The 14186-nt window shown below is 35.1% G+C and overlaps 1 protein-coding gene across 3 annotated transcripts in view; it reads left to right on the top strand.

The window, feature by feature from the left end:
• Window positions 1-14186, top strand: part of MGAT4C (MGAT4 family member C) — a 746802-nt gene that overhangs the window by 601850 nt on the left and 130766 nt on the right. Inside the window, exon 2 of one of the 3 annotated variants that reach the window (XM_047743467.1) lies at window positions 10298-10407. The exons of the other annotated variants lie outside the window; for them this stretch is intronic. Coding sequence (XP_047599423.1) covers window positions 10392-10407 — 16 coding nt within the window. The 5' untranslated portion in view covers window positions 10298-10391. The remainder of the gene's footprint in view (window positions 1-10297; window positions 10408-14186) is intronic. 3 annotated transcript variants of the gene reach the window in all.

Here is a 14186-nt window from a genome sequence, read left to right as displayed (position 1 = left end):
TTACCTCCAGGAGTAGAAGAACTAAAGGTCATGTACTTGTTGGATTTATAGCTGCTTGTACTAGGAGAGGGCAATTCATTTTTTTATTCTTTGCTTTTAATGCCAGAGAGCCTATGACCCTATGGCATTCTCCAGCACCTTGAGGGGCGTGCAATGGCAAAGAGTATTAGTTTTACAATTAGTAGTGCAGATTAGAATCTGTGGAGTAGAAAATATAACGTTTGTACTGTCAGGGTCAGGGTGTAGTATCTTTAGCAGGACTGCAAAGTGATCTGATCTAGATTAGACACATTAGCAAATCACTAAAAGATCCCTGGGAGACTGCGAAAAGAACAAAAAAGGAAAAAGGGGGGCTAACTAGAGAGTTCTACATACTGATCATTTTTTGTTTGTTTATTAAGGAAAATACTGGGAACGTGTATGTATGTAGGTCTGTGGGGGGTGTTAATGTAAATGCATTTGTCAACATAGACATTCAATCATTTGAACATACATTGAGGCACTAGAACTATGCCTGATATTTAATGGTTACGCACTAAATACCTAAATACTTTCTGAATGCATGTTATGGGAATAAGAGATGTATTTCTAAGTAGAGTAGTCCTGTGAGATCTACCATTCCACAAGAGGAACCCACGTAAAAACCTGGAAACGGGCACCTGAGTGGCTCAGTGGGTTAAGCATCTGCCTTTGATTCAGGTCATGATCACAAGTTCTTGGTTCAAGCCCTTCCTCATGCTTCGTGCTGTGCAGGCAGTCTGCTTTTCCCTCTAACTCTGCTCAGCCCAACTAGTACTCTCTGTCTCAAATAAATAAAACCTTAAAAAAAAAAAAACTGGAAACAGGGTAAGCTTACACACTGTTGTAGGGTTGATGCTTCAGAGAAAGCCACGGGGAATTGAAAGACAGCTCCGTCTGACATGCAGGAAATCCAGAAGCTGAAGTGAGAGCGTCAGGTCAGGCAGGCTGTCTTAGAGAGTTCAAGCAGGAGGTCTGTGTGTTAGCAAGATTGCAGAACTTGTTTGTGAACCTGGCAGCAGGTGTGAGATCAGGACGGGAGGCTGGATCATGCCAGTCAGGAGACAGAGCTGGGATGTCCAGCCCTAGGGCCCAGAGTTTTATGCAAGAATTTGGGGAAAATAAAGCTATAGAATAGCCTTAGTGACAGGGACAAGGTAAGGCCTCATTTAAGAAACAAGGGCATAAAAGCATAAACCCGAGCTTTAACTATAACTATCAGTTAGACCTGCTATTGAGTGAGGCACTTGAATTATGGAAATTGGTCAGTTAATCAGAAAAGTAATTTAAAATAGGCTATTACAAATTTCACAAAGTTATAATTAGGTAACTTAAGATTTTATTTTAATAAAATATATAGATGTATACATTCACCAATCTTCATTTAGTGCCAAGATTTTTTTTTTTCCTCTGTGTGTTGGTCCATTGATTTGAATTCCACTTTATATGAAAGGGCGCAAAAGGGTTAATTCAACAGACCCGAAGGACTCAAAGGCTGTACATTCCAAAGAAAGGCTTATCTTCAGTACCAGCCTTTGGCTGGTTTTTTAGGAGATAATTCTGAACCCTTGAAATACACTACTGCATAAGAATATTTTTATATGCCTGAGGCCTTGGGCCACTCTGTACTTAAGGTGAACACCTGTTGCTGTCGTCGTCGTTGTCGTTGTCGTTGTTGTTTTTATGCCTGAAGTTGGGGCCATACTGTACCAGTTTGACCCACGTAAGTTTAAGTTAATAATATAATGTATGATGAGCGCCTATTTTTGTTCTGAGGGAAGCTGAGATCTGAGTAGTTGAGGTCAGTCTTGTTGGCACTATCGGCCTATTTTACTGACCTCCAATAAAAATTCTGGATATCTAGAAATGAACTTCCCTGATGGGAAACATTTTCCATGGGCTGTCACATACCATTGATAGGAGATTTAAGTGTGTCCCCAAGCAGTTTCACTGGGAGGGTACTCCTGACTTTGCCCCATGCAGCTTTTCCCTTTGTTGATTTTAAAAATGCATCCTTTCTCTGTAATAAACCATAACTCTGAGTATAATAGTTTCTTAGAGTACCGTGAGTTCTAGAGAATTACTGAGCCTGAAGGTTGTCTTGGGAAGCCCTGACATAATTTCCTATATACACCACACCCAAAATACATTGTCTATGATCTCTGGGTTTTGTTTCTTTGAAGAAGAAAAACTTAATAGCATTTGGAATCTGAGTGCAGATTCTTCCCAGATTTTATGATTTTTGAGTTAATGGAAAAGTTCAGCTTCCAAAAACATGTATGAGAAGTAATGCGATTGACTCTTGTTGGGTATATAGAAGAATAAGAGGGAGTTGAAGTTCAGGGGTAATTGTCCTTGAATAATAATGCAATTATTGAGCATGTAGTATTTGCAAGGTCTTATGGTATGCAGTTTATGTTTAAACTCACTTAATACTCAATGGTATCGTTTAGGAGATGTCTATATGGATATAATGAAATGAATAGATATTAACAAGCTAGGATGATTCAAGAAACAGAGTTTGAGTTTCAACTTAGCTTATTAATGAAATATTTTCCTCAATACTCTCTATTTTATGGAGGGCTTTATATCCATTTTATTGAGAACCATGTTTATCCTTCATAATTTTATTTTTGGAGATAAAATTTGATACAGTGTTCTAAATAATTACAAGTCATGTATTGAGGGAATGCAATTGAGACCTCCATTCAATAATTAGTCTAAACGGAATTAGCCCACAAGGAGTTTCAACTTTAAATAGTTTTCTTTGTAGTTTTCTTTCCCAGTATAGGTTGGAAATGGGAAATTGAGATTATGTGCGTTTTACTCTTTCACAGCTATGGGATGCTAAATGTTACTGGTCATCAAATGAGATGTTCAGGGAAGAGAGCAATATCTTAGATGCTTGGAATCTTTTTAAAGTAAAATATGTAACAATTAATTCACTTCAAAAAGCATTTAAGGATATGATATGCATTGGAATTTAAAATATTGAACGTAAACTTTAGTCTCATATAATTTCCTAGTTTTACTAGTTTTACTGATGTTAAAAGGACATATCTGTAACACATTTATCTCCTTTAATATTATAACCTTAAAATAAGAATTTAAGGAAAGATAAAAAATTCAATTAAATCTGAAAGTCCGTCCTTTCAACATTAAATACTACCATCTTATTATTATTTTGAATGTGAAAGCACCCAAAATATAAATATGTTTATGTTAATGTAAAATCTTTTAAAGATTTATTACATTTTGTTTAGTATAAAGCACCCATTCTTTATTTTTACAATAAATAAGAAATCTTACATTCAGCACTAGAAATGAGAACTTACAATGTCATGTGTTGGAGACCCTCCCACAGATATATCATACCACAGCTAAACTTTTATTTTTCCTTTCTATAATTGTTCACAAAATAAAAAGGGGGGCTCAGCAGTGCTTGAGGAGACATATAAAAATCAAACATTAATTTTATTCAGATGAGATGATTTGTATGCAAGCTGATCAGTCTACAAGCTTATCTCATTACAAGCTCAAGGCTGGGAGCATTTCATCATTTCTTAGATGCCATTAAGTTTAATAATATGACTGCCTGCATTGTGTATTAAAAATGTGTGGCTGTTCTGCGATTCTGTATAATGATGAAGTGTTTGTGAATATTTATTACTTCAGTCTTTAGTGCTCTCAACGTTATACTAAATAGCAGAGTTAATTGCCTATACCGTTCTGATTGCATTGTTTAGAGAATACTTTCTCTTCTTCCTCTTCAGTTGCAGAGTTATTAGTAACATGCAGGTTTTTTGAAGTGCAATAATTGGCAAGTGAACACTTGCACAGACATGTAATTGCACCCCAAATTGAAACACAGTAGGTACATTTAGTCTCTGGCAGGGTCAATTAGCTCCATGCCCTTCTTTCTGGGAATGCAAGTGGTCAGTCCTGCTGATTTTAAGCAGTTACAGAGACACTGATCTGCATATACTATTTCATTCAAACAATTATGGTAAGAATATAATTTTTAAATACCAAAAAATGGAATGTTTGCAAGAAGGTCTTTAAAACTGGACACATTCATTAGTCATTCACTTTATTATTCTCTTCAAAATTGGTAGTTCCATATAAAAATGGTTCAAAATGGATTTTGTTGTGAATGTTTATATTCTTTTGTTTTGGTTCTTCAAATATATCTCTGCCTTTTGTTTTGCTCTTATTGGAACCCAGTAAATATATATTTTTTTAAACAAAGCTCTGAAATCCAGAGACTTGAGATTTCATTTTAGTTTTGTCTCTCAAATGTTGTCTTAAGAAAACATTTTATTTTTCTGTATATGTTTCTACACTGTCCAAATAACAGGCATCCTACTTATGTATTACAATTTGTAGTGCTTTCTCCCTCAATCACTAATTTCAGTGTTATCATAAATAACTGTACTAGTGATTTAAGAGCCTACGTATGAAAATTTTTTCTCAATATGATCTTCATGTTTCTGATTCTCTAATGATTCACCATGCTTCAGCAATTTCTCCAACTTGGAAGGAAGCAAGCCAAGTTTTCTTTTTCTTTCTTTTTTTTTTTTAAATACTTTATTTATTTATTTGACAGACAGAGATCACAAGTAGGCAGAGAGGCAAGCAGAGAGAGAGGGGGAAGCAGGCTCCCTGCTGAGCAGAGAGACCAATGCAGGGCTCGATCCTAGGACCCTGAGATCATGACCTGAGCCAAAGGCAGAGGCTTAACCCATTGATCCACCCAGACGCCCCCCCCAAGTTTTCTTCTGTAAATATCTCTGATGCCCTCTCAAATCAGGCTTATACTTGGTTCAGACATATACTATTTAGGAGGAATAAAACTATCATAAATAACAGGAAAGACTGTAGTATTGAATTTTTGTTTTTTATGTATTTCTGCTACCTGGCTTTTTTTCTACCCTCACCTCACTCAGTCTCAGACACTTTGATATTAGACCCACCTTTCTCTAGGTCCAAGACACATATGAACTTCAAGCTGAAAACATATCATACAAACACACATTTAATAATTTCCAATATGCCAGATCTTTTTGGCTAGGCATTCTCAAGACAAGAAAAAAATCCATGCACTGTCATTCAGATGGGCCAGCGGTTTAGTTTTCTGCTGAGTGGTGTGCGATATAGGCAAGAGTTTACAATATTACAGGGCAGGTCAAATTAAAAGTAACTAAGATATTGCCAGGTGTGGAAACAAAAAGAATAAAGGAAAATGGATATAAAAGTACATGTTATAATCTGGAATAAAGATTAGAAGCTACAAAGTAAGTATGAAGCAAGGTAGACTATTGTCAAATTTGAAGGCCCTGAATCTCAATGATAATGACCTTTAAATTATGTTGATAGCTACTGAGAAGCCACCAATTTTTTAACCAATTAATAAAATAACATCATAGAATTTATGGGAAGGGAAGGTTTCAAGAAGTTTGAAATGCTCAGAACTATCCAGTACTACATTGTCTTGAATGGATACTTAGAAAGGCCATTGGGTTGAATAACTTGCAGGTTCTATGAGAGATTTGAATAGCATAGGAGAATATGAAGCGGAGTCAGAAAATAACATTCTACTTAAAAAAGCTTCTACTTAAAAAGCTTCTAATTATCAATCCAGAAGAGTAGAATGTGAAATGTAGGAATCAGGAGGACTAACGTAAAACAATAAAAAGGATCATTTCCCTTGGAGAACAAAGTGCACAGCCCCTGGCCAGTTGAAAATCTTAATATGCATTGAAGGGAAAAATAAGACAGAATATGTGGGTTTTTCCAAGCAAGTATAGATGTTCATTTTACCTGCAGTTTTCTTCACAGAATAATCTGTCAGTCACAAGTAGTTAGAATATACAGCTAGTAGAAGGGGCGGATTGTTCCGTGCATGGCTGGTAGGAGAACCCACAGGTCAGAGCCTCAGCTCTGGAGATCATAGGTTATAGAATAAGGAAATGTTTATCCAGAAATTGATAAACTGTTAAAATTTGATAATATTCTTCATCTACGTTCTAATAAGAAACATCTCTTATTCTGAAGGGATGCTGTGTGGGGGGGTTAATTAATAATTTTAATAAGACATTTAATGTGCTAAAATGTTGTTCATGTGAATATTTTTTATGCCCCATCTGATAGTACAAACTTATTATCAAGGAGGTGGCTGGAACTGTGTTATAACACTGCTCCTGTGGATTCTAATATTGAACAGGGTTTCTGGTGGAAAGTAATTAGTGAATATATATATACTTTTTTTACCTTGAGCATCTCTTCCTATTCCTCCTTCTCATCATAATCATCAAAATACTTTGTTTCATATATTTCTAAAATGTTCATTTCTTTGTATATCAGTATTCTAATAATGATCGAGTAAAATAGGTAAAGTAGATAAATTATTACCAGATTAGTGTAAATTTCACCTCACTAATTTTTCTGTGATTAATAAATCATCCACAAATATAAACATATTTTATTTCCTAAAATAATTCCTTACAAAACACAAAATCTGCAGGAAGCACCTCTGAACACCTGATTATTTCAGGAACATAGATGTTTTCACAACATTAAAATATAATTAGGTCTAGCTTTGGCCAGATTCAGAAGGATTTGAGAATCTGCTATCTCGTAATTAATGTCTAATTGTTGGTAATTATGTTGTTTAGTTTTGCGCACAGCCCAGTTTATTTTTTTGCACCAGGGCCCATGTCAATTATACTCTGGCCACAACTGTCAAGGCTATCAACAAATTGAACACTGATTGCCAGGGCTGCATGATAATGGTCTCCTACCAATTTGCATAAAGTAACTAGGTTCTTAAGCCTGAAAAAACAAGTCTGCGTTGAATGTTCTATCTCTCATGTCACTTCTAATTATCTACTAATGGCTAGCCAGGCCAGAATTTAACTCAGAAGCTAGATGTAGATGGCCATGTAAGTTATAGAGATCTATTTCTTATATTTAAAATATTTTAGACCCCATTTAATATGTTTTATGACCTGACAGATAATGTAGCAAGATTTTTGCACTTAAACAGTTTTCTGTTTCTACAATTGCTTATGAATTACTTTAATGCAGCAAAATTGAGTCTTTAATATTTTTTCTTTCTTTATTTTGCTTTCCTGTAAAACGGCCCCTTGGCACAAGCTGAAGCGCTATAAAATGAAGAGCATGCATTGAAAATTTTTACTATCTTATTGATGAAATATTTTTTTCTCATAAGAGACCTCTTAAAAATTGATAATAATTTAAAATCCCTAAGGACTGATTTTACAATATAACCAATGAATATTTTTAACGTCCTTGTTACTGAGACAACTTAAATAACTTTGAACATAGGAATTACAGCATAAAATCTCTTGTAAAATTTCCTAAATGATAATTACTCTACTTTAGCCTATAGCGTTCTATAAAGATATGTCACTGAAAATATGTTACACATTACAGTGGTGATGTATAATATACTGAGATCCCTGATAAAATGAATCCTTAGAGTGAAGGTATTTGGGGTTATAATTCATGGGAACAATAGCTTTTAGTGCTTTACAGTATATCACAAGAGTGACAACTCTGTGATGAAATGTAATACATAATTCCCTTGGTCACAGACACCAATTTTTTCCTGACCTGAAGAATATTTTGTCTCTATTTTAATAATAGTGTCATGATTCTTAGCATCATAGAATAAGTAGATATAAGATCTATACTTGAGGGTATAACCAGTAGTGTAGTCTCAATTAGAGAAAGCTATCAGAATTTTCACTGCTTATAGCTATTCTTTGGTAAATGAAATATTTCACTTGCTAAAATAGAAAAGCATTCATTAACGTGACCTACAGTGACTATATATGAAAGATGAAAGGAAAATATGAATTCTAAGGCATCATATGGGGAAGGATATCTAGGATTATGTAAAAAGTCTAAAGTACATGTAAGATCTTTTTTAGTCACATTTTTCTTTCATGATCTCACCTGGATACCCAATGTACCTTAGTAGCTCCCTCTTTAACAAACCCCATAATTGAACTTTATTATACTCGTTAATCTGTCACTGGGATTTATCAAACACATATTAATGTGCCAGGTATTATCGTCAGGGCTAGAGGTCACAAGAGAGAAATCAACGTGGTTCCCATCTTGAAAAAGGCCACCATGGGAGCAAACTACATAAATTATTTACTATCACAATGATATCCCTGTCTATGATCTTTTTGATTCCTTCACCTGCGTCACACTAGTTCCTGTTGCCTTCATGTTCTGGGCTCAGCAATACCTATAATTTCCTAAAGCAGTATGATTAGTGATTAAAATTTCAGATAATGATTCTTCCTACTACTTCTTTTTCTTCTTACCTCTATTTGCTTCTACCCAATGTTCAAACATCTGTTCTACATTTGTCTTTGGCTCTTCTCTCTAGCAAATTAATGCTCTACAATAATATAAAGATCTCATAGGGGCGCCTGGGTGGCTCAGTGGGTTAAAGCCTCTGCCTTCGGCTCAGGTCATGGTTCCAGGGTCCTGGGATCGAGCCCCACATTGGGCTCTCTGCTCAGCAGGGAGCCTGCTTCCTCCTCTCTCTCTCTGCCTGCCTCTCTGCCCACTTGTGATCTCTGTCAAATAAATAAATAAAAATCTAAAAAAAAAAAATATATATATATATATATATAAAGATCTCATAACAGCAAAGGACTTTAAGACCATTTTATTTCATGTGAGAGAAGTTTAAAATTTAAAAACCTATATGTAAATTTTTCTTTATTTCTAATTAATTGCTCTTCTGTTCTCCCACAGCAAGTTGTATATAACCTATTTTAGAGTACTTATTATGTTGTATTAGCCTGTTGTTTACAACTTTCCCTCTCTTTCTTCATAGCAATATCCCCCAGGTCAGAAAGGCAGACATAATTCTAGGTAGTAATACATTAAATGGAAATTAATTTTGTTCAAGAAAAATGTCATTCTTAAGCATTCCATGGAAGTATTCTGTGTGTGTTTTTAATGAAAGATATATGTTCCAGTGGAAACGTTTCATAAGCTATAGCAACTTACAAGTTGTTGTGTTATTTGACATCACTATAAATTTTGGGAATCTCAGGTTAAAAAAAAAAAAAAGGCCCCCTTCACACATGGAATTTATTGATGATTTGTATAGTCAGATTGAGTTGCCATAGCAAAATACCATAGTGGGCTGGCTTAAACAAGAGACATTTGTTTTTTCACAATTCTGGAGGTTAGAAAGTCCATCATCAAGGTGATGGCAAATTTGGTATCCCATGAGAGAACTCTCTTCCTGGTTTGTAGAGGGTTGCCTTCATTGTGTCATTACATGACTTTTCTTCTGTCTGCACATGGATAGAGAGCTCTCTGGAATCTCTTTTTATAAGGACACGAATCCCACTGGATCAATGCTCTGAACTTGATCTTCTTATAGGCCCTGTCTGCTTAGTTACCTCCAAGACAGTCACTTTGGGGGTTAGAACCTTAACATATGAACTGGGACAAAATTTAGTTTAACTGGTATTCTTTGGTTTTAAAAAAGAAAAACCAACTAAGTCTCAATAACCCACACCCCTCTCCAAAAAAATAGAAGGTACTACAATGCCTTTCTACATCTCTACCAACATAGTTATAACCATCCATATATACTCAATCTCCTGTGCACATTTAACTGAGAAAGGTTTGATTTTATACAGAGAAGTTCAGCTAAGAAAAAAAAAAAAAGAGAAATCAGAATTGAAATATACAGAGACATGCCCTAGCAGCCTGCTGTTGACATTTCCAGTCCTCGGTTTTGACGAGAAATATCTCATTTGGTCACGGGAGAGTTTGACAGGCAAATGGGCAGCCTAGAGTCTGAGTCTTTACTGTCTTACATGAAAAGATATATCTGTATATAGGCCTCTTGTCAAAGGAGTAAAAAGAACCAGAATCCAGACAGGAAACTCCATCTTTAATCTCTGCGTGCCTGCTATGTTGGCTTGATTTGCTTTGCTAAGCATGGTCTCACTTTCTGTTTCTCACATCCATATAACCACAAAAAAATGCTTATGTTTTTATCATTTGACCTTCAGGTATATCACAGTAGATCTAATTATGTTCTATCTCTCATGTCACTTCTAATTATCTATAATGGCTAGCCCGGCCAGAATTTATCCCAGAAGTTAGAGGTAGATGATCAGGTAAGTTATAGAGATCTATTCTTATACTTAAAATACTTTAGACCTCAATTCTCATTTTTCAGAGAATTGTAATTCTAATTCTCATTTTTCAGGGAGAGAACCAGCCTGGCTTGAGTCAGAAGATTGTTCCTAGTAAAACTGACTATAGCTGGGGGATAGGTCATAAATTTATGATGATTCCATAGAATGACTGCTTCTGCATGTGAGTATTCTTGAAACCTAGCATAAGATCACTGCCAAGTAAGAAGAGGATGCTGACTCTCCTTGTAAGGGAGGCAAATTCAGGCATCAAGCTTGTATTGTGGCAAAGTAGACTTCTTCTAGTCTCACTCTCTTAAGCCTAGGAGTTTAGAGAAACTTCCATATCGTAGAAGCTGCTTTAACCAGGAATAATCTTAGCAGGTATAACTTGCATTTAAATTGTAGTATCTGAATGACTTAAATTATATACTTTTAGTTATGATATACTCACTACGTCTGAAACTTAAATGGCTCTTTTTCTTTATGACTAAAAAGCTAGACTTGAACATTAGGTATAGCAGGTAATTGGTTAAGAGTATTTTATATTTCAGCTTTGAAAAGTAGGGGTCATCACAAAAAGGATTATAAAACCTTTTCTGTACAGCTAATGGAAAATGTTCAGTTTAAAGCCAGCCCTTAAAATGTTCAGAGAAATTGTCAGTTATAGCTCATAATGGCTATGGTCCTTATTGTTTTATGCCCAGAAACATGAAAGGATTTATGTGGTAAAATGCTTATAATCAGAGTTTAAAATAAAGATGTCCTCCACTCAGATTTTCCAATGTTTAAATTTATATTTTATTCTCATGCCAGTTACTTTGCAGAAAAAAATGGATTTGAGCAGCTATTTGCATTTCAACTTAAATTGGATTCCTTTTATTTTATTGCTAATTACTTGAGAAAACTTAAATCTGTTAACTGTGTTTCCTTTCAAGAATTTCGTCTCTTTTTTAAAATTTATCTAGTGTGTCTGTTAACTTTTGGTCTCTACAATTAGCCAACAAATCTCAGTGACTTACAGAAAGAAGCGCTTGTATCTCAACCTGCAGATTAGATGGTATTTGATCCATAGTGGCCCCATTTGGATCTCATATGACTCTCTTCTTGAGGGACTAGCAAGCTAACTAAAGCATATTCTGACCGTGATGGTGGAAGGCAAGATGCCATACCTAAAAGGACAAGCACATTTCAAATTTCTGCTCTCATCATACCTTCCATGTTCCATTGGTCAAAGCAGGTCATGGCTAATATCGATATCAATGGCACAGTAAAATTTACCCCTCACTTGGAAGTTGAGGGAACTGGGAGTGTAGGAAGGACATGAATATTAGCTGAATAATAATCTCCTACTTCTGAAATAAAAATCAAAATATAATGTGAGTGTGTATTAGGGATTAGTCATTCTCATTCAACACATATAGTGAGCATTGCACAAAATAAATTTTTGAACTACACAGAACCAAAGACTGACCTGATTTAAACATAAAGGTTATTAGCAGACACATTAAAAAGATACACACTTCATGCTGTGAAGTGTGTAAACCTGGCGATTCACAGACCTGTACCCCTGGGGATAAAAATATATTATATGTTTATAAAAAATAAAATTAAAAAAAAGATACACACTTCATTTCTGAATTATTTTTGTGATAAATAATGTATTTAGAGAAAACAATGTACAGTTCTGGTAGTCAATGAAGAGGGTGCATAATAAATTCTAAAAAGTCAAGAAAAGTTTCCTAACATAGTGATATTTAACATGAGATTAAAGAAGCAAAGTCAATCAGGGAATAAGTAGAAAAGAAAAAGTTCCAGGAAAAAGTTTATCAGGCATAAAGGCCTTCAGGCAGAAAAGAGAAACTGAATGTCAGTGTGAAGATAGACGACAAGGAGAGTGTTATAAAATATAAATGATGGAGAGGTCAGACGAAAAAGAATCCTTTGACAATGTTAAACCTTTGGAATTTATTCTAGGATCAATGAGAAACCATTAAAAGATTTTAGTCAGGGTTTGGGTGACTTAATCAGATTTGCATTTATAAAAGGTCACAGTAACTGCTAGATGAGGAATGGATTAGACCTCACTATCAAGTCTTGAAAAAAATGTAGAGCAGCTGAATTCCTCATACACTAGTGGTAAGATTCTGAATATGAAATTGGTACAAATGTTTTGTAAAATTATTTGACATTCTCTAGTAAAGCTGAAGATTTACATCCCCAAAGACCTCATATTTCTATCTACTCTTAAATGTTTGAAGAAACCCTTGCCTATATATATCAAAAGACACATATAGAAATATTCATTAAAATGACTTTTTAGATATTAACTAATTAATTTTATAAAAAGATAACACTCCCCAAATCTTCCAACATTAGACTGGATAAATAAGTTGTATTATATTTATATACAATAGAATATTACACAGCAGTGAAAATTTTAAAAAGAACATGGCATGCATGAACATTAGGATTAAATTTTGAGTGAAAAACACAATTCACAGAATACTACTTACGGTATTATTTTATAAGTAAACACTTGAAACACAGGAAACATCAACAATATATTTCAGAAATGCTTAAATAATGAAATTTTAAGGACAGTAAGGCACTAAATGTTAAGACTGAAAGTCACAATAATGGCCATGTCTGTGTGATGACAAAGTTGAATAGGATCAGGGAAAGGCACATAGATGGCTTCTCAAGCTGGCTGATGAATAGAAGAGTATTTTGGTATTTTAGCCTTACACATTCTACAGCCTTTTATAATCTCTTATATTACTAAATATTTAATAAAACATTATAAGCAAAAAAAAAAATTACAAGCTAGATCTGAAGGGTCAGAGTACATAGATATCACTTTGAAGGTTGTTAGAGTAATTCAGGAGAAAGATAACATTTCCATGGTGAGGGAAATGAGATGGAGGGAAGTCATGTGTCCTTAGAATGATGATGTGAGAGACTCTGAAGGACATAGAATTTCCCACTGTGGCCTTGAAATATTCTTGATCTTTCAGCTATTCCACCTATGTCTTCTAACATATAACATTAACTTGTCTTTGTTTTTCTCCGTCCCTGTTGATGCAAACCAGATTGTCCAGTGGCTGCTAAACCAGATGAAAAGCTTATTTATTCCTGAAAGTAGCCCAATAAAACTTTCTACCCTATTCCCTCAAGTTTGAATAATCCTTTGAAGCCTTCTTCTACCTATTTTTAATGGATTCTTATAACAATTCTTTGGTGGATTTTCTTTGACAATGTGATCAGTCACCTGATGTACGGAATAGGAGTGGAGATAGATTATGATTTCATTCTGAGATATATTGAGTTTGAGTTTCTTGTGAGACAACCAAATGGGAATGTTGAGGAGAGTTTTAATATATTGTCTAAAGTTCAGAGGAAAGTCTCGGTGAATGGGGGAAAAACTGATTGTAACATTAACCATCAGGATAGATGAAATTGCCTCCAGACAAGTAGGAGTGCAGTAAGAAAAGCATCTGAGACTGAGCGCTGAGGAACTCAAGCATTTATACATTGGATGGAGAAGGAAAAGCTGGCAATAAAGAGAGATGAAGAGAAACCAGAAGGTATGGGGGAAATTAGGAGAGGGGATCTCAAGGCATGTCTTCGGAAGTAGACCGAGACAGAATAATTCACATTCTAGTGATTTATTAGGAAGGCGCTTCTGAAGAAACTAGTGAGGGAGAAAGTAGGAAGCTAAGCACATGCGCAATTTCAGGCCAAGTCTCAGCTATAGCCTGGTTCGTTCGGAACAAGCTGAAGGATGAACTGCTACTCAGAATTCTTCCCTAGAAAGTGCAAAAGAGCTGCACTTTCATACTCCTGTAGGGAGTTTGTCAAAGTCTGCTCCATGAAGTTACTGACCCCAAGTACTCCTACTCTTTGGAAATGGGCTGCAGAGGCCTGTGGACAGGCCCTAACATAGAAGCAGATGCAGGAAGT

The sequence above is a fragment of the Lutra lutra genome, chromosome 8 (assembly GCF_902655055.1).
Source record: "Lutra lutra chromosome 8, mLutLut1.2, whole genome shotgun sequence".
Classification (NCBI taxonomy): domain Eukaryota; kingdom Metazoa; phylum Chordata; class Mammalia; order Carnivora; family Mustelidae; genus Lutra; species Lutra lutra.
This window is presented reverse-complemented; position numbering and strand designations above follow the sequence as displayed.